General features: G+C 45.5%; 1 protein-coding gene across 2 annotated transcripts in view; it reads left to right on the top strand.

Moving 5' to 3' along the window:
• The window catches only part of frem1a (Fras1 related extracellular matrix 1a), an 89,620-nt gene that overhangs the window by 16,878 nt on the left and 52,449 nt on the right, over positions 1–20,293 (top strand). For both annotated transcript variants that reach the window (XM_061709454.1, XM_061709455.1), the window contains exons 12-22: positions 518–608; positions 700–867; positions 2,301–2,509; positions 7,523–7,616; positions 7,699–7,951; positions 14,182–14,385; positions 14,464–14,649; positions 15,520–15,716; positions 15,827–16,034; positions 16,614–16,758; positions 18,841–18,982. In XM_061709454.1, coding sequence (XP_061565438.1) covers positions 518–608; positions 700–867; positions 2,301–2,509; positions 7,523–7,616; positions 7,699–7,951; positions 14,182–14,385; positions 14,464–14,649; positions 15,520–15,716; positions 15,827–16,034; positions 16,614–16,758; positions 18,841–18,982 — 1,897 coding nt within the window. The remainder of the gene's footprint in view (positions 1–517; positions 609–699; positions 868–2,300; positions 2,510–7,522; positions 7,617–7,698; positions 7,952–14,181; positions 14,386–14,463; positions 14,650–15,519; positions 15,717–15,826; positions 16,035–16,613; positions 16,759–18,840; positions 18,983–20,293) is intronic.

Here is a 20,293-nt window from a genome sequence, read left to right as displayed (position 1 = left end):
GGCGTTTACATGACCCAATATTCGGGTTTTAAAAGAAGTAACCCAGGGGTCATATTCGGGTTTTTAAAAACTGGAAAATGAGCAAATTCCGGTAACTCAAAGGGGTTATTGGTGTTTACATGGCCATGCGCAACGGGGTTATTGCTAATATTCCGGGTTATTGATGCATGTAAACGCAGTCTATGACTGCGTTTACGTGCATCAATAACCCTTGTAATGAAGGATAAGAACATTTTTTGCATTTGTAGATGGTAGAAAGTACCGGGATAGCCAGATTTACAAGAAGTTGAGCGAAAAGTTGCGCAAAGCAGCATTTGTTTTGAATTTGGATACAGGAAGAAGAAGCGGTTGCTGGTTTGATCCAGATATCCCAAATGATTAATTACCATGTAAACTGAATATTCCGAATGTCTCAGTAACCGGAATATTAGCAATAACCCCGATTTTGACTGCATGTAAACGTGGTCTCTGACGAGCACCCTCCCTCTGAAGTTTGCATTGATGTCTTCATGAACAGCAGTGCAGATGCAGGGAGGTTATTCCTGGTCGACAGCATCCCCAAATTCACCAAAGACCCAAACGCACCAGTACTGAGACTGTTCACTCAAGTACGTCTCTTTCTTCTCCTTTCCTAGATATGAAAGCAGGAATACGTTGTGGGGCTCATTCCGAACTCATGCATCTTTGTTCTGTTTCCAGCATGCAGTGAACTTCCTGAAAGTGGCCTACATGCCCCCGATAACAGACATCGGCCCTTATCCTCAGTACGTCCAGTTTGTCGTGTCTGTAACCGACCGCCTGGGGAAGACGGTCCCCGGGATCTGTTTCAACATCACTGTGATGCCGGTGGACGACCAACCCCCACAGGTGGAGACCACAAGCTGTTAGGTTAAAAAGTCATCAACATACATTAATTAACTTAGAAAAAGACACCGGAGACCATGGAATGATTTTCAATGGCCTTCTGCAGAAGGTTGGAGAGGAATCTGAGGAGCTGTGGGCAACACGGCCCTTCTCTTAGAGCTCGTCAAACTTCTCCCAACTGGCTGGCGCTTTTATTCAGTAAGCTGACAGGAAACTTGACCATATTTGGAAGACAACAGTAAATAGTCATGAAATGGACATCTGGAAGAAAACGGGAAACATCGGGGTCAAAATGTCACACATGTGACATTTTCAGTTAAAGAGGTAAACAGAACCTTAAAGTTTTTATAAACCATAGGTCGCTGAGGTTATATGCCCTCTGGGGCTAAAACAGGAACTCTGAACAGATGTGTGCAGGCTAACTTTAAAAATACAATAGAACAGTTGTCCCAGGACAGTCCAAAAACCCCTGAGTATCTCTCAGGAAGTGGCCAACTGGCCATCTATTCAGAGCATGTGATCGGTTTCAGGGCAAAGGTCAATTTGGGCCTCCTCCTGAACCCAGGAAATCTGGGACAGATGTGTCCATCTGACAATGGTTCATTGACAGACTGAGAAGTCAGCAGGGCAACCTTCAGTTTTAACCTCCAAAGCATGTCATGAGGATAAACAGGCAGTTTTCTCATTCTGATTATGGCAGTTTCACAATGATAAACTTGGATTAATCTCACAAAGCCCATTCCCAGCTCGTTTTCTGCCTCTGATTTGTATGTCTGTTTTAAAGTAGGAATGGGTGATATTTTACCGTTCACGATTTACCGTCAAAAAAATTCCCCACGGTAAGAATTTGTCATCTAACGGTAAAAACGATAAATTCCCGTTGATGACGTTTTTGTGTAAAGCTGATTTATGGTTCTGTGTTAAATCCACGCACAACGTACCTGAAGGAAGGAAGGAAGGAAGGAAGGAAGGAAGGAAGGAAGGAAGGAAGGAAGGAAGGAAGGAAGGAAGGAAGGAAGGAAGGAAGGAAGGAAGGAAGGAAGGAAGGAAGGAAGGAAGGAAGATGGAAGGAAGGAAGGAAATGAGCCAGAAAGAAAGAAAGAAAGAAAGAAAGAAAGAAAGAAAGAAAGAAAGAAAGAAAGAAAGAAAGAAAGAAAGAAAGAAAGAAAGAAAGAAAGAAAGAAAGAAAGAAAGAAAGAACGATACATTTCCATTGATGACGTTTAGTAGTATTTAGTATCTTTTAGAGCAGTGATTTGGGGGCTCCAAAGACTGAATGTGGTGATAGATTTATAGTTACAAAGGTGGAGTTGAATTGGTATTTTTTTATCGTCACTTTTATCGTTATCGGGATAAATGCCAGAAATGATCGTGATAAATGTTTTAGTCCAAACCGCCCATCCCTACTGTAAAGATATGTATATTTTGTGTTCCAGGTGGTCACCAACCCTCTGACGGTAGACGAGGGGGGGCAGTGCTGGCTGGGCCCCGAGCACTTGCTGCTGACAGACGTGGATTCTGCAGAAGAAGCTCTGCTGGTGGAACTTCAGAGGAAACCAGATCACGGGGCCTTGCAGTTCGGTGGCCGTCCACTTAAACCAGGACAGACTTTCACTCTGAAAGACCTGAAACACCTTACAGTTAGGTCAGACTTCCTTCATTTAGTCATGTCATAAGGGCTTATGTACAGTAATCCCTGGTTACATTCTAAAAAGAACCTGTGATAAGTGAAATCTGCCAAGTAGCAACCTTTTTTTTTTTTTTTTACAATTATTATACAAAGCTTCAAATTGCAGAGATCAGCCCCGCCCCACCACGACCCGATTAATTGGATTTGAACTGGAGAAAATGAAAAATTATTATGAAATAAAATACAGTAAGTACAGTAGAACAAATAGTGACTGGTGCGTATTTCCCTGCTCTTCTGATGCTGCTGCATCCTGACTCTGTAGCGTCTTCTTCTCCTAAAGCCGCTGTGCAGGTGAGTTTTTTCCAGAGAAGAAAATAGTTCTGGGTCGTTGTTGTTGCTCTTTTTTCTTCTGGGCAAAAATCTTCTTCTAAACTGACATGACACCATGGATTATATCTGAGAACTGTAACAGCCTGTCCTAACTGCACGGGAGCGTCCGACTATCGCGTCGCACTGCGTGGCATCGGACGCTCTCTGTCCTGAAACACTGAAAGCGTTATGGGCCCCCATTGATTGACAGCTGAAACTCGCTTTTTAAAAGGCTGATTTATGATTCCGCGTTACACCAACACAGACCCTACGGCGTCGATTTTACGCAGAACCATAAATCAGCCTTTATTCACCGCACACCGTGCGCTCCTGAAAGAAACTCCTAAAATAACTCCTAAAAGAGTAAAGAGACAGGTGAAAGATGGGTGATTAATTGTAATCTTCCTATGTTTGTACTTTCTAAACAGAAAACAAGCTTGATATTGTGATATATAAATTTTCTTCTATTTTCTTCCTGTCGCTCGCGTTGAAAGCCGGTTGAAAGCGCTGTAGGACACGGTCATGGATGAAGAACGGTTGAAATGTGATCTCTATGATTCCTCCTCATTTCACTACAAAAATCTCAATAAAGTGGCAGAAAGAAATATTATCCTATTATTATCTTATTATTATTATCTTATTATTATATCTTATTATCTTATCAGAACCTTCCAGCTCCCTGGCGATCTCCCTCCAGCAGCTGCCACTTTATTGAGGTTCTTGTATTGAAATTACTGTTTCCTACAGCGCTTTCAAGCGGCTTTCAACACGAGCGACAGGAAGAAAATAGAAGAAGGGCGTACGACAAATGTTCAGCTCAAAACGGCGCGCTGCGTCGCGCTCGCGGCCAGTTTGGACAGTCCAATAGAAAATAAAGCAATGGAATTGTTTTTGTCGCTGACGCTTGCTCGCATCGCATGCAGTTATGACACGGTGTGATGGACGATTCATCAAAGAGTCCCGTTCTTGACCTGCTCGCTGAAGCTCATTGGCCGTTCTCAGCATTATTGCTAAGTGACCAACGTTATTGACACAGGAAGTGAAGAAGCGGGGAGACTGTTTAGCCAATCAGAATGTAGAACACGATGCACAATGTAAATCCGTGAAGCAGCGAGACGTGAAAGGTGAACCGCGTTATAGCAAGGGATTACTGTATTAGATTGGACAAATCTAAACTGGCAGATTCTTTCAAAACCCATGTTTAGGTTTAGGCATTAAGACTGCTTTATGATGATTTTTGTACTGCTGCTATTTCTCAGGGTTGAGGCCTTTTAATAGTTAGTATCAAGAAGGAATTTGGTTTTGGTTTAAAATATGTCAAGTTGGGTTACAATACTGAGATTTACACACAACTAGCTTTTGTAAAGTATTGCTGCCTTTTGGCTCAATTCAATTCATTTCAGTTCAGTTCAATTCAGTTAAATTCAATTAAATGTATTTCAATGCAACTCAGTTCAGTTCAACTCCATTAAGTTTAATTAAATTCAGTTCAATTAATTTCAGTTCAATTAAATTCAGTTCAATCAATTCAGATCAGTTCAGTTCAGTTTAGTTTAGTTAGTTTGGTTGCAGGGGCAGCAGCCTCAACAGAGATGCCCAGACTTCCTTCACCCCAGACACTTCCTCCAGCTCTTCCTCCTCCAGCTCTTCCTCCATCTCTTCCTCCATCTCTTCCTCCAGCCCTTCCTCCAGCTCTTCCTCCAGCTCTTCCTCCATCTCTTCCTCCAGCTCTTCCTCCAGCTCTTCCTCCAGCTCTTCCTCCATCTCTTCCTCCATCTCTTCCTCCAGCCCTTCCTCCAGCTCTTCCTCCTCCAGCTCTTCCTCCAGCCCTTCCTCCAGCTCTTCCTCCAGCTCTTCCTCCAGCTCTTCCTCCAGCCCTTCCTCCAGCTCTTCCTCCAGCTCTTCCTCCAGCTCTTCCTCCAGCTCTTCCTCCATCTCTTCCTCCAGCTCTTCCTCCATCTCTTCCTCCAGCTCTTCCTCCAGACACTTCCTCCATCTCTTCCTCCAGGTCTTCCTCCAGCTCTTCTTCCATCTCTTCCTCCAGCTCTTCCTCCATCTCTTCCTCCATCTCTTCCTCCAGCTCTTCCCCCAGCTCTTCCTCCAGCTCTTCCTCCAGCTCTTCCTCCATCTCTTCCTCCAGCTCTTCCTCCAGCCCTTCCTCCAGCTCTTCCTCCAGCCCTTCCTCCAGCTCTTCCTCCAGCTCTTCCTCCAGCTCTTCCTCCAGCTCTTCCTCCATCTCTTCCTCCAGCTCTTCCTCCATCTCTTCCTCCATCTCTTCCTCCAGCTCTTCCCCCAGCTCTTCCTCCAGCTCTTCCTCCAGCTCTTCTGAGAGGAGTCTGAGACGTTCCCAGGCCAGCCGAAAGACATAGGCTGCTTTCACACCTGTGGCCCGTTTGTTTTGTTCCGATTCAGGGGCTAAGTCGGTACCGTTTCAAAGCTGATAACAAATGCCATGCGTGAACCAGCTGCTCTCTGATTGGTAAAATGAACGCGGAAGGAGTTTCCTCTTCCGCACTCCGGGATAAACGACACGCCCCTTTCAGCGCAGCGCAGACCGCCGCCGGCTATAGGCTGATTTATGGTTCCACGTTACACGTGTCGATTTAACGCGGAACCATAAATCAGGCTTTACCCATTCATTTATGTACTACCGGCTCAGAGTGGAGCTCAGCGGCGGGCCAGAGGGCGCCTGCCGCAGCGTTTGCGCTGCACAAACCCTGCCCGAATTGAAAATGTTTTAATTTCACCGTGCTGGGACGACATCTCGGCACGTCCAATAGGAGAGAAGGTGGTGGAGGCTGCACCAACTCTTCTCCTTGCGCCGCGGTCGCACATACACAATGAATGGAGTTGTATCGGTTGCTGTGTCGATTATGTTCTCACTACAAATAAAAAAAATTTACCGTTTCAGGTCTGGAATGAAATCGGGCCGAGATCACCTCTCCTAGGAGATCTCGGCTCGCTTGTTTTGTGCCGTTTCAGAGCGAGATTGCTGTGTTCACATGTACCAAACGTTCCGATCTTTAGGAGAGAACATTCCCTGTTCCGGAACAACTGCTCCAAACGGGACAGGTGTAAAAGCTCCCTTAGTCTCTCCAGCATGTTCTGGCTCTTCCCCGGGGTCTCCTCCCGGAGGGACATGCCTGGAACGCCTCCCTAGGGAGGAGGGACATGCCTGGAACGCCTCCCTAGGGAGGAGGGACATGCCTGGAACACCTCCCTAGGGAGGAGGGACATGCCTGGAACTCCTCCCTAGGGAGGAGGGACATGCCTGGAACTCCTCCCTAGGGAGGAGGGACATGCCTGGAACACCTCCCTAGGGAGGAGGGACATGCCTGGAACACTTCCCTAGGGAGGAGGGACATGCCTGGAACTCCTCCCTAGGGAGCAGGGACATGCCTGGAACTCCTCCCTAGGGAGGAGGGACATGCCTGGAACACCTCCCTAGGGAGGAGGGACATGCCTGGAACTCCTCCCTAGGGAGCAGGGACATGCCTGGAACTCCTCCCTAGGGAGGAGGGACATGCCTGGAACACCTCCCTAGGGAGGAGGGACATGCCTGGAACTCCTCGCTAGGGAGGAGGGACATGCCTGGAACTCCTCCCTAGGGAGGAGGGACATGCCTGGAACTACTCCCTAGGGAGGATCCAGGAGGATCCGGTACAGATGCCCAAGCCACCTCATCTGACTCCTCTCAATGTGGAGGAGCAGCTCGGTGTCCGGCCGCTACTCCTTCACTTCTTCTTCTATGATTTAATATTTTTAGCAGCAGTGTACTTGCACACTCATATTTGTAGGGTGGTTTGGTTTGGCTCATACTCATTAACACCTACCTCTGTGATTGCTTACATTTTGTCATTTGGCCCAAAAGTAAATTGCAAATTGGCTTTTTGATACTTAGTACATTATTAAAACAATGAAGCTCTATACACTGGAAGTGCACTGGCAAGTATCCATAGTCGATAAACGACTGACGGAGGCCGACGAAGCTCTATACAATTTATTGTAATTTCACCAATTCACTTTAGACAGCAGTTTGAAAACAATGAGTATCCCCACTGCAACAAGTGATGCAGTCACACAACATTTGTATTACTAATGGGAATCTTTACTGATGACTGTACCTTATAGAAGACCATGGGTACAATGTTAACCCTTGTACTGTGTTTGGGTCAAAATGACCTAATTCTCCTGTTCCTTCTTTCCTCCTGCTCTCTCTTTGCTTCTTCCTTCCTCTTCCTTCCTTCCTTCCTTCCTTCCTTCCTTCCTTCCTTCCTTCCTTCCTTCCTTCCTTCCTTCCTTCCTTCCTTCCTTACTCCTTTCCTTCTTTCTTTTCTCACCTCGTACATTCTTTCCTTCCTTCCTTCCTTCCTTCCTTCCTTCCTTCCTTCCTTCCTTCCTTCCTTCCTTCCTTCCTTCCTTCCTTCCTTCCTTCCTTCCTTCCTTCCTTCCTTCCTTCCTTCCTTCCTTCCTTCCTTCTTTTCTCCCCTCTTTTCTCCCTTCATTCCTTCTTTTCTCCCTTCTTTTTTCCCTTCCTTCCTTCTTTCCTTCCTTCCTTCTTTTCTTCCTTCCTTCTTTCTTTCCTTCTTTCCTTCCTCCTTCCTTGACCCGAAGACAGCACAAGGGTTAAATCTCTGCTGTGCTTATTTGTTTGTGCAGGTACAGTCATGATGGCTCAGAAAGTGCAGAGGACAACATTGACTTTACTGCAACAGACGGCACCAATTCAGTCAACTTTACTCTGCTGGTGAAGGTACCTGCTAAAGTTTTAGGAAATAATACAATTCACATTGTAGCATTGGTCTCTCAGTGCGTCCCTTACTTCTTATTTCCAGGTCATGCCCATCAACGATGAGGTCCCAGTAATGGTTGCAGGTTTGGAACCGGTTCTCACATGTGCGGAGGGACAGGAAGCGGTCATCACAGCAGAGTTCCTCTCTGCCACTGATGCTGACAGTGACAACAGCAGCCTGGTCTTCTTGATTGCGCGGCAGCCTTCTCATGGTGTGGTGCTCAGAAATGGAGTTGCGGTTGATCGTTTCATCCAGGCAGACATCGATGCACGGACCGTCTACTACAGTCACACAGGTAAACACCTGAGGGTATAAAAACCCCTTTTTCAAAAGCATTAGTAACAACCCCAAATGGTAAAAAGTTGAAATCATATTGGAAAATGCAAATTCTTACATCTTCTTTTACTTTTATTTCTTTGGGGCGGTATGGACCTACATATGTCGCGTTCTTTTTTCTCCTCAACTTCCTTCATCAAACCAGTCCGTGTCTGACTGCTGATTTACTGTGTGGAGTACCTCAGGGTTCTGTTTTGGGTCCACTTTTGTTTCTGTTATATGTTACCCCGATCGGTATGCAGCCAGGGCGTATCCACACACCGGTGGGCCTTGTGCTACATATCTTTTAAGGGGTCCCTGATCCTCCAGAGGACTATGCATGGCACGGGCGTCCTTTTCCCTGAGCCAGGGCAAAGCCTGACCACATACCCACTTTTCTTGCTTAAACAAGAAAGAACTGGCTCGTCTTCAGCAAGTCCAAAACTCTGCAGCAAGGCTAAACCCAGAAAAACAACCAAGCTCTCGCCAGTTTTCAAATTGCACTTTCAAATATCTCCAGGGCTTCCCAGCAGGTGTTCAGCACATAACTTTCCTCAAACCACAAACAGTGGAGCAAAAGCTGGCAAGCTCAAACTATTGGTTATGAAAAGGAAATCCCAATGCACAACTGCCTCTATAATATTATATGATGCCACGTAGTGTAATAGTCTTTTATTCGTCTCTAGGTTATAATAGATGAGGTGTCATTTACCAACATTTTGGATTATTGGATATTTTGACTGAGCCAATCCTAGTGTTTCCCCACTCCTTCAGTCTCTGTGTTAATCTGGGATAATCACATCCTGCCTGCAGCTTGGTACTCGCCTCACAGTCACAAGATTCGGATCACTCTCTGCTTCTCACTGAGAAATGAATAATACTTTCCTAGAAAGTAACTCTTTAGATACATTAAAATATCAGTTTACTTTAAAACTGCAAATTATTCCATGACATTTGCACTACCATCATCGGTATAATTGAAATATCAGAAGAAGTTGCGATCTAAAAGTCCAGGCAACAACTCAGAGTAGTAAAAAATCTCCAAGTTTGCAAGAAAATACCAAGTTAATACTACAAACTGTTGTGGTTAGGTTTGCTTAGGAACCCAAGTGCAGGAGAGCAGGAGCCAGGAGTTGCAACAAAAAGGATTTATTCCACAAAAAGGCAAAAACAAGGCGCTGCAGAGCAGGATCAAAAAACTCAACGTAACAGGGATCAAACTTGGAGCACATGGAGGAAACAAACAGTACGGACCGACAGGGAACCAAGGAATGACAAGACAAGATATACTGAGGGGATAACGAGACATGACGAGGCACAGGTGCAGACACAATCAGGGCAGATGGGACACAGGCGGGGCAAAACAGAAACTGAAAGTCACAAACTGGGGGGGAAGTGTCAAACCCTGACACAAACAAGTTCAAAGTACAAATAAAAGCATAAACAGCCATCTCCACCCATCTTGTTACTATGATTTTAATTGTAGTTTTAGGGCCTATCCCAATACACCCTACTTTCTACCACTAGCCCTCCCTCACGACCACTACCCATAAAAAAGAAGGGACAGATTTGCACTTGTAATCTTCCCAGGGGCCTGTCCCAATACTCCCACTACTCCTACTTTCAGCACCACCCCTAAAATCAGGAAGCTGAGAGCCAAAAGCTGTTTTAATTTCAGCTGTAGCGTTGTTAATATGCCACTTTATTAAGTTTTAATATTTTTTCAGGCGTAAAAGTAACCGTTAAGATCCCTAACCTGGGCTCAGTTTATCCAAATAACGCCTGTTAAGAAATTTGATCCGATGTTTACAGAGAAGAGCCGCCGGTTCGGAGCAGCAGCAGCTCATGACCGGGTCAACCTGCGCCGTCGTCCCGGGGAGAAACCTGCAGCTCTGTGGAGAATTACCGCTGGCTGAAATATCTAACAGTTGTAGCTACGCCTGTTAAGAAATTTGCTCCGAAAATTTTAGGGATTTCTGCCTGCCGGCTCGGGAGCTGATTTATGGTTCTGCGTTAAATCGACGCAGAGCCTACGGCGTACGGTACGGCGTACGGCGCGCGTCGCCGCGTAACCTAGGCCGTAGGCTCTGCGTTGGTGTAACGCGGAACCATAAATCAGCCTTTATTCTGGCGAGGTTTGAAAAAGATTTCGCAACAACGGGCAAACGAGTGATTATGGGAATACTGAGTGAATATTATGAAAAAATATATATTTCTCGCTAGAAATGTAATCAAAACGCATTTAACTAACTCAAAATATTGATTTTATTCACTAAAAAATAAGAAATGTCTGCCATGTTTTTTTTTATTCAGTCCACAAATGACGACGAAAAGCATTCTGGGAAATTTTTCTGGCCCTAGTTCACCTAGGGTGCATGCGAAATCCCTCGATCCGTAGGGACAGATTGAAAGCCACTACCCTCGTTTTCTCCACCACCCCTAGGTGAAAAGAGGAATTGGGACACCACTACCCTCACGGGAACGCGCAAAATTTAGGGGTAGGGATGAAAAGTAGGGGTAGTGGGAGTACCGTATTGGGACTATCTGTTTCTAAGAGTACCTCCTGTTGTAAACTGTAATCTCTTTTACTGCTTAACCTGGACCTGACAGATCTATTAACTGCAATTAGTCTGCAATTACCCATGGTTACTATGGTTTGATTGTTTTCTCTTTTGTAGGTACATCATTTTGTACTTTTCTGTCCCTCTTCCTTCCATCCATCCATCCATCCATCCATCCATCCATCCATCCATCCATCCACCCATCCATCCATCCATCTTCTTCCGCTTATCCGTTCCCGGGTCGCAGGGGCAGTAGTCTCAACAGAGATGCCCAGACTTCCTTCACCCCAGACACTTCCTCCAGCTCTCCCTCCATATCTTCCTCCAGCTCTTCCTCCATCTCTTCCTCCATCTCTTCTTCCAGCTCTTCCTCCAGCTCTTCCGAGGGGGGTCCGAGGCGTTCCCAGGTCAGTCAAGAGACATAGTCTCTCCAGCGTGTCCTGGGTCTTCCCCGGGGTCTCCTCCTGGAGGGACATGCCTGGAACACCTCCCTAGGGAGGAGGGACATGCCTGGAACACCTCCCTAGGGAGGAGGGACATGCCTGGAACACCTCCCTAGGGAGGAGGGACATGCCTGGAACACCTCCCTAGGGAGGAGGGACATGCCTGGAACACCTCCCTAGGGAGGAGGGACATGCCTGGAACACTTCCCTAGGGAGGAGGGACATGCCTCTAACTCCTCCCTAGGGAGGCGTCCAGGAGGATCCGGTACAGATGTCCAAGCCACCTCAGCTGACTCCTCTCAATGTGAAGGAGCAGCGGCTCGACTCCGAGCTCCTCCCGGGTGACCGAACTCCTCACCCTATCTCTAAGGGAGCGTCCAGCCACCCTGCGGAGGAAACTCATCTCTAAGGGAGCGTCCAGCCACCCTGCGGAGGAAACTCATCTCTAAGGGAGCGTCCAGCCGCCCTGCGGAGGAAACTCATCTCTAAGGGAGCGCCCAGCCGCCCTGCGGAGGAAACTCATCTTTAAGGGAGCGTGCAGCCGCCCTGCGGAGGAAACTCATCTCTAAGGGAGAGTCCAGCCACGCTGCGGAGGAAACTCATCTCTAAGGGAGCATCCAGCCACCCTACGGAGGAAACTCATCTCGGCCGCTTGTATCCGCAATCTTGTCCTTTCGGTCACTACCCAAAGTTCATGACCATAGGTGAGGGTAGGTGCGTAGATTGACCAGTAAATTGAGAGCTTCGCCTTTCAACTCAGCTCCTTCTTCACCACGACGGTCCTGTACATCGACCACATAACTGCAGACGCTGCACCGATCCGTCTTTCAATCTCACGCTCCATCTTTCCCTTACTCGTGAACAAGACCCCAAGATATTTAAACTCCTTCACTTCCACCTACCTGGAGAGGGAACGCCACCCTTTTTCCGGTTGAGAACCATGGCCTTGTATTTGGAGGTGCTGATTCTCATCCATGATGCGTTGCACTTGGCTGTAAACGGCCAGCACATGCTGAAGGTCCTGGTCTGATGAAGCTAACCAGACAACATCATCTGCAAAAAGCACTGAACTGCTCAGGTTCAGATCAGGGAGGCCATTCTTCCCAACCATGCCTCTCCAGGTATCACTGTCATTGCCCACGTGAGCGTTGAATTCCCTCATTAGAACAATGGAATCCCCACTTGCAGCACTATTAAGTGCCCCTCCCGGGAACTCCAAGAAGGTTGGGTACCCTATACTGCTGTTTGGCCCGTAGGCACAAACAACAGTGAGAGACCTTTTCCCGACCCGAAGGCGCAGGGAAGCGACCCTCTCGTTCCCCGGGGTGAACTCCAACACATGGCGACTGAGCTGAGGGGCCATAACCAAGCCCACACCAGCCCGCCGGCTCTCACCCTGGGCAACTCCAGAGTAGTGGAGGTCCAGCCCCTTTCAAGGAGCTGGTTCCAGAGCCCAAGCTATGTGTGGAGGTGAGCCCGACTATCTCTAGCTGGTATTTCTCAACCTCACGCACAGGCTCCGGCTCCTTCCCCCACAGCGAGGTGACATTCCATGTCCCCACTGAGAGGATTGGGTCGTTGAGGCCCCGCCACGACTGCTACCCAGACCAAATTGCACCAGCCTCTCATGATCCTTCCTGGGGGTGGAAAGCCTACTTGAATGCCCATGTCACTGTTTCAGGCTCCCATGAGTCCCATGGGCAAAGACCCATCACCAGGCGCTCACCTTTGAGCCCCAAGCTCAGGCCTGGCTACAGGGAGGTGCTCCGGTGACGCCAATCTGGGTGATATAATGGTCCTTGAGTTATTTCTATCCATGTTTGGCCTGTGAATCACTCTTAGTCTGGCCCGTCACCTAGGACCTGCTTGCCTTGGGAAAACCTACCAGGGGCGCAATGCCCCAGACAACATAGATCCTAGGATCTTTCCAGTTACACAAACACCTCCACCACAATGAGGTGGCGTTTCAAGTCTTTTTGGCCTTGACAGAGCAGCCTGGCAGGCAGCTCCAGTCACAATCTCCCTGGAGGAATGAAAACAAGATGCTCTCACCCCCACTAGCCCTCCCCTTCCCAGGACATCTGTGGACCTGTATCAGAACTGTACCGGGCCGTCTAATAGCATCAAGGACAATAGCTGAGGAGCAGCTCTGGGGCAAAGTTCACGGACTTACCTCACACACACACTTGCTGATAACCACACCTCCCTCATTCTCAACGCCTTCCCGGCCCCCCCTCTTATCGACCCCCCCAACACAGTCTCCGGGTTCGAGCGCCATGAAGCCACGGCGCTCACTTGGATGCACCGTGCCGGGACCCCCCCCAGTAACCCTCCCCCCATACCCACATGCCTATCTTCGTGATGATGTGTTGCTATGTGTGCCAAGGTGTTTTTTGCACCTTGACACTGCGTATTTATACACAGTGTGAAGATGTTTTATTTTCACCGGGGCGGCAGTAGCTCAGGTGGCAGAGCGGGTCGTCCAATGATCTGAAGGTCGGCGGTTCGAATCCCGCTCCGTCCCAGTTGCTGTCGTAGTGTCCTTGGGCAAGACACCTTACCCACCTTGCCCTGTGTGAATGTGTGTGAATGTGTATGAATGTTTGGTGGTGGTCGGAGGGGCCGTTTGGCGCGATATGGCAGCCACACTTCTGTCAGTCTGCCCCAGGGCAGCTGTGGCTACAAATGTAGCGTATCACCACCAGTGAGAATGTGTATGAATGAATAATGATCTCTGTAAAGCGCTCTGGGTGCCTTGAAGGGCGCTATATAAATCCAAGTCATAATTATTATTATTATTATTTTTCCTCCCCTATCCCAGTGTTATCCTTGGAAAACAGGCGCATAATACCATCTGTGTCGCCGCCGGTGTATCCGAAGTCAAATACATTGTTTTTCTAAACTTCCAAATAAACCTGATTCTGATTCTGATTTTGACTTTTATTAACTTTTTCTTGTTAAACCCCTGTTTTGAAATTAGACTTTTGAACTGGATTGTGAACTGCACCGTGTCAGATGTCCTTGGACCTCAGTCCAGCTCTGAGTTTTATGTCATCATAGGAGAACTGAGGCTGGAGCTAAAAAACTGACAAGCTCTTTCCTTTGCAACATGAACTTTTTGTTTTCTTTCAGACAATGGTAAAATATTTTTCAAATAATGAATGGATAACACCAGTTTAAGTTAAGGGTTTCTCATGTGGTTTTAGGAGTGGAGATAGGACTTAGTCCTCGTCACGACACCGTCACTTTTGTCATTTCTGATGGAGAGACGGAGAGCTCTGCTTTATGCTGCGGTGAAGGAAACCTCCCTAGGAGCAGAAGCACGGCTCGTCTACGGGACAGTCTGCCTGTATACGACCTCCAGATCATGGTGCTCCCAGTTGACAGCCAATCACCATCATTAACCAGAGGTGGGTAAAAGACAAAAAACCCTTTACAATTTGTTTTCAACATGCAGAAATTCAGAAATATTTCTTTCTTGGTTAAAGGAGACATGTTCACGGTGGATGAAGGTGGGACTTCCCGGATAACTCCCTCCCATTTGAAGGCCTCTGACTTGGACACGGCCTTAGATAATCTGGTCATCAGTCTGATTTCTCCTCCTCAGTTTGGTTACATAGAAAATGTCCTTCCCAGTCCTGGCTTTGAGAAAAGCAACACAGGCATAAGTATAGGTGAGCAATCAGGTACACTACACGCACCTGAGACCGTGTCCTAACTGCATGCGATGCGAGCGAGCGTCAGCGACAAAAACAATTCCACTGCTTTATTTTCTATTGGACTGTCCAAACTCCGCGACGTGGTGCGCTGTTTTGAGCTGAACATTTTGTCGGACGCCCTACTTCTATTTTTCTTCCTGTCGCTCGCGTTGAAAGCCGGTGGAAAGCGCTGTAGGAAACAGTCATTTCAATACAAGAACCTCAATAAAGTGGCAGCTGCTGGAGGGAGATCGCCAGGGAGCTGGAAGGTTCTGATAAAACAATAAGATATAATAATAAGATAATATATAATAATGAGATAATAATAGGATAATATTTCTTTCTGCCACTTTATTGAGGTTTTTGTAGTGAAATGAGGAGGAATCATAGAGATAACTTCTCATTTCAACTAACTGGATCAGCCGTTCCTCATCCTGATGTTTCCTACAGCGTTTTCAACCGGCTTTCAACGCGAGCGGCAGGAAAAAAATAGAAGAACATTTAAATATCACAATATCAAGCTTGTTTTCTGTTTAGAAAGTACAATCGTAGGAAGATAACAAGTACTCACCCATCTTTTACTTGTCTCTTTACTCTTTTAGGAGTTATTTTAGGAGTTTCTTTCAGGAGCGCACGGGCGGGTGGCGAGAATAGGCTGATTTATGATATAAGGAACCATAAATCAGCCTTTTAAAAAGCGAGTTTCAGCTGTCAATCAAAATAATGTGGGGGCCCATAACGCTTTCAGTGTTTCAGGACAGAGAGCATGCAGTTAGGACAGGATGTGAGACAGGTGGGTCAAGAATCTGGTTTCATTTGCCATTTTCTATTTTCTCCTTTTTCCAGCTTCTTTTTCATACAAAGACATCATAGATGGCCATGTTAACTATGTCCAGTCCAGACACCAGAGGATGGAACCCACAGCCGACCAGCTCATGCTCTCTGTGTCTGATGGCAAACATAGCTCCGTCCACATCCCCTTCTACATCATAATCAACCCAACCAATGATGAAATCCCAGAATTTATGGCTCGCAACATCACAGTAAGTTTTAATGATCATAGACCGGTCGCTAAAGATTCAAATGAGACATTCCCCTCAGATTTTGTTGACAGGATTTGGTCATAAATTGATTGACTTCATTGTGTGATGAGGTACGAGAAGGAGAAATGAAGCAGCTGAGCTCGTCGGTGTTGCATGCAAGAGATCTGGACGTCCCGAAGAGCGACCTGCTCTTCACTGTCGTCAGACCTCCTGAACATGGCACAATCATCAACCACAGCCATGGAAAACCAACCTCAAGGACACGAGAAGCCGACCTCTCCCCCATGATCCACTTCACCATGGCAGATCTTACAAATGGTACGTTTTCCATCATCGTATTCATTTACAAGGCTTGATGTGTCAATACTTCATACTTGAATTGAGCAGACTCTCAATTCAAAATTAAAACTAAAGCTGACTCAATACAGCGATTCAAGTACTAGTAGCTGTAACGTTTACAGTGGAACTTGTCCGGACATGTTTAGCGTTTAAATGATAATTCAGGCTGGAACAGCTCCGCTGATAGGAACATTCTTTTTTACAAAATGTACAAATCACCACGTTCTTGTTGTTGGTCCCGTCTTCTTTCTTTTTATACATAAACTTGCCGTTCAAAGGCCCAGTAAAGATTTGCTGAGTCGCCCTAGCAAAGATTAGCTGAGTCTCCCCTGAGTCGTCCAGGTCTTTGTTAGTTTGACTAGCAGCAGGAGGGAAGTGACCTGTTACTGCCCAGTGAACTACGGCTCCCTCAATGGGACACATTTAAAATACTCACGCATTTTGCCACTCATAATTAATTGTGTTAATTTTCATAAAGTGTTAATTAGCAGTGTAATTAATTAATCTAATTAACGCGCTAAACTGACAGCCCTAGTGTGTACCAATATTTTACAACAGGTATGGATCTGGTGTACATGCACGACAACTCTGAGAACATGGAGGACGGTTTTATCCTCCAGCTGACTGACGGCCAACACCGGCTGAGCAGAGAGGTGGCGGTCAAAGTGCTGCCGGTGAACGACGAGGAGCCTCGCATCATCAGGTTAGACAAACATCTTCATCACATTGACTTTTTACCATAATCACTACTGGAGTTGAGGGGGGTGAAGGGGATGGCATCCCCCCCCTGAAATAAAAACGGTCCAAATCATCCCCCCTGAAATAAAAACAGTCCAAATCATCCCCCCTGAAATAAAAACGGTCCAAATCATCCCCCCTGAAATAAAAACAGTCCAAATCATCCCCCCTGAAATAAAAACAGTCCAAATCTTCCCCCCTGAAATAAAAACGGTCCAAATCTTCCCCCCTGAAATAAAAACTGTCCAAATCATCCCCCCTGAAATAAAAACGGTCCAAATCATCCCCCCCTGAAATAAAAACGGTCCAAATCATCCCCCCCTGAAATAAAAACGGTCCAAATCATCCCCCCTGAAATAAAAACGGTCCAAATCATCCCCCCTGAAATAAAAACGGTCCAAATCATCCCCCCCTGAAATAAAAACGGTCCAAATCATCCCCCCCTGAAATAAAAACGGTCCAAATCATCCCCCCTGAAATAAAAACGGTCCAAATCATCCCCCCCTGAAATAAAAACGGTCCAAATCATCCCCCCTGAAATAAAAACGGTCCAAATCATCCCCCCTGAAATAAAAACGGTCCAAATCATCCCCCCCTGAAATAAAAACGGTCCAAATCATCCCCCCCTGAAATAAAAACGCTCCAAATCATCCCCCCTGAAATAAAAACGGTCCAAATCATCCCCCCTGTAAAACTGTCATCCCCCCTTTCCATCCCTTATGTCATTTCATCAATGAATGTGGTTTTACTGCTATTCAACATTTAGAGTCATCACCAGAAAAATAACACCAGAAAAATAACTTATTTGACAATTTTCACCTGTTTCAAGTACATTTTCACTTGAAATAAGTAGGAAAATCTGCCAGTGAGACAAGATTTATCTTCTTATTACAAGCAAAAAAATCTTGTTCAACTGACAGATTTTTTTATTTTTTTATTTTATTTGATTTGCACAACATAAATGTATACATAAACATGACATGATAATTCATTTCCAGAGGAAAGATAACAGGTAGTGGTTGTGCACGTGAGGACAGAAACCCTAGGGGGGCTTATGCAAGGACCTCGCCGTTTACAGGACATTACATGACTTGTTTATTATTAGAAAGTAAAACTAGAACAGAAACAAAAACAAAATAAACAGCAAAAGAAGACAAACAAGAAAAAAACAATCAACAAGCAGAGTAAATAAAAATAACTGCAGAAAGTTAAAATACTAATACAATAAAAGTGAATACTAAAACAGAGAGAACGAGACAAAAGATTGGCAAAGCAACACAGGTAAGGCATAATCATCATATCAATGGTATATCTCTTTCCTTTAGTTTCTTACTTGGGTAATTAATTTATTAATTACACTTCTTTTGTAGGTGGACAGAGAGGATGAGTTGGTCATTAGATGGGAATGGGCATTTCATAGGGAGACACCTTGGTATTTTAAGGAGAACTGACCCCTGGTGGTACTATATAGTGGGACATGCAGCTGGTTGGATTGTCTAGTCTGGTATGAATGAAAACTAGAGTTAGTTCCATTTTTCTACTTTTTTCAAGTGAAAATCTACTTGAAACAGGTGAAAATTGTTGTTTTTTCCAGTGATGAGTCTTGTTTTAGGTGTAATGAGATTTTTTTACTAAAATGAGACATTTTAACTAGAAATAAGACAAATATTCTTGTTAAGATTTAGAGTTTTTGCAGTGATCCATTTTACTTATCCTGTGAAGGACAGAGTCATATTGATAAGTTCAGAAAAGTGTTTTTTATTGTTGTGTTTTGATGTATTTGATGTAAGCCCAGTGGATATTTAAAGCTTACAGAAGGCTGCATTTAACTGCTGCTATGTCATTCCTGCAGTATTTCTGCAGCTGTTTTGGTCCCTGCTATTATTTGTAATATATTATATTATTTGTAATCAGTACAAATTATCTGTCCCCATATGATAAAATCCACCACCCCCCCTGATTTATTTTTACAACTCGAGTACTGACCATAATTGATCACATGACAGACTGAGCAGAAAGGTGATGTTTGTGTCGTCCTGGTCTTCAGGAACAACGGCCTGGAGGTGGAGCCAGGAGAAACCAGGATTATATCCAGCGTTACGCTGTTCACCCTGGACGGAGATAACCCCTCTTCTGAGGTCGCGTACATATTTGAGCGTCTTCCAACTCAAGGAATCCTGCAGCTTAAGGTCGGTGGATTGTCATAAGTAGGGATGCCCCGATACTGGTATCGGTATCAGGGCCGATACTGCTTTCATATACTCGTACTTGCCAAAATTCTCCGATACCACGCACCGATACTTCATTGTTGTTGTAGGTACTGATTAGTGACTCTAGGGCAGGGGTGGGCAAACCTTTTGACTCACGGGCCACAATGCATTCTAACATTTGACAGAGGGGCCGGGAGCATTTGGATGGAGTGTTTGGGCTGGATTGCATGTAGTGTGTACAAACCTCATAGCACAGTAAGAACACGTAAAGAAATGTACAACCCGATTTATTAACAGATTTTCACTGAGGACTGTCTTTCAAACATGCAAAAGAGTGGTTCAGGGTCCATCCAGAAGTTACAGTTTTTTTCGATTGCTTACACACTAAAATTAAAAGTAGTACACTATTAGCAAAACCTTACACTCAAGAAGCAAAACATCAGCCCATATTTGCACAACTATAAGCACATTGTCAACCTCACACTTGTTGCAAAACTCTACACACAGTGATTTTCAAAACACTAAACACACTAAACGTACATTAGACACAAAAATCTATCATAAAGTCACTTCTTTGCAATACCAAAGCACTGACTGTCAAATTAGCACACCGTCCAACCAGTTGGTTCAACACAGTCATCAGGTGTGCAAACACTTGTTTGCTTAAATGTAGACACACCAATCAGGTGTATCTACACTATAGAAAGCAGCAGGTGAGCTCATTGGTCTCCAAGCACAAGAGTCAGAGAAAGACTACAGTTTTTCTCGATTGCTTTGACACATTTTGCACATCATGGGTCAACTTTATCTAATGCTCACACCTTCTTTGCACAGCAAGAGTCCTCTCTGGCGAATCGGTTAACTATTTCTCATTGCTTTCACACAATTTTCTTTGACTTTTACTGTAATACACTTTTCAAAACAGTTAACACACTTCTCACAAAGAGACACAAAACATAACTGATTTACCATGGCAACACATTGCAGACCCTTTGTAGCAGCAAATTGGAACTGCTCTCTCAATTCTAAAAATTATCAGCACCTGTGTGAACTCTCTTTGCAAAACCAAAGCAAGTAGTCCTCAACCTATCAAAGAGGTCAATAGCTTGAAGTTGACACCAAGCATGGATGGAGGAGGACGTGGACGAGGACATGTGGCCTGATCGTCAGGCCCGTGTCGACAATGCGTAATTTTCCTGTATTTTTATTTTTTTCATATTTACAGGGTTTCATTTGATTGTGTTTCATTTACAGTACTTTCTTTGAGAATTGACCTTTGTTGTACTGCAT

Source organism: Cololabis saira, chromosome 20 (genome assembly GCF_033807715.1).
Source record: "Cololabis saira isolate AMF1-May2022 chromosome 20, fColSai1.1, whole genome shotgun sequence".
Lineage (NCBI taxonomy): Eukaryota > Metazoa > Chordata > Actinopteri > Beloniformes > Belonidae > Cololabis > Cololabis saira.
The sequence above is the reverse complement of the archived record's forward strand: the minus strand, read 5'-3'. Positions and strand labels throughout refer to the sequence as shown.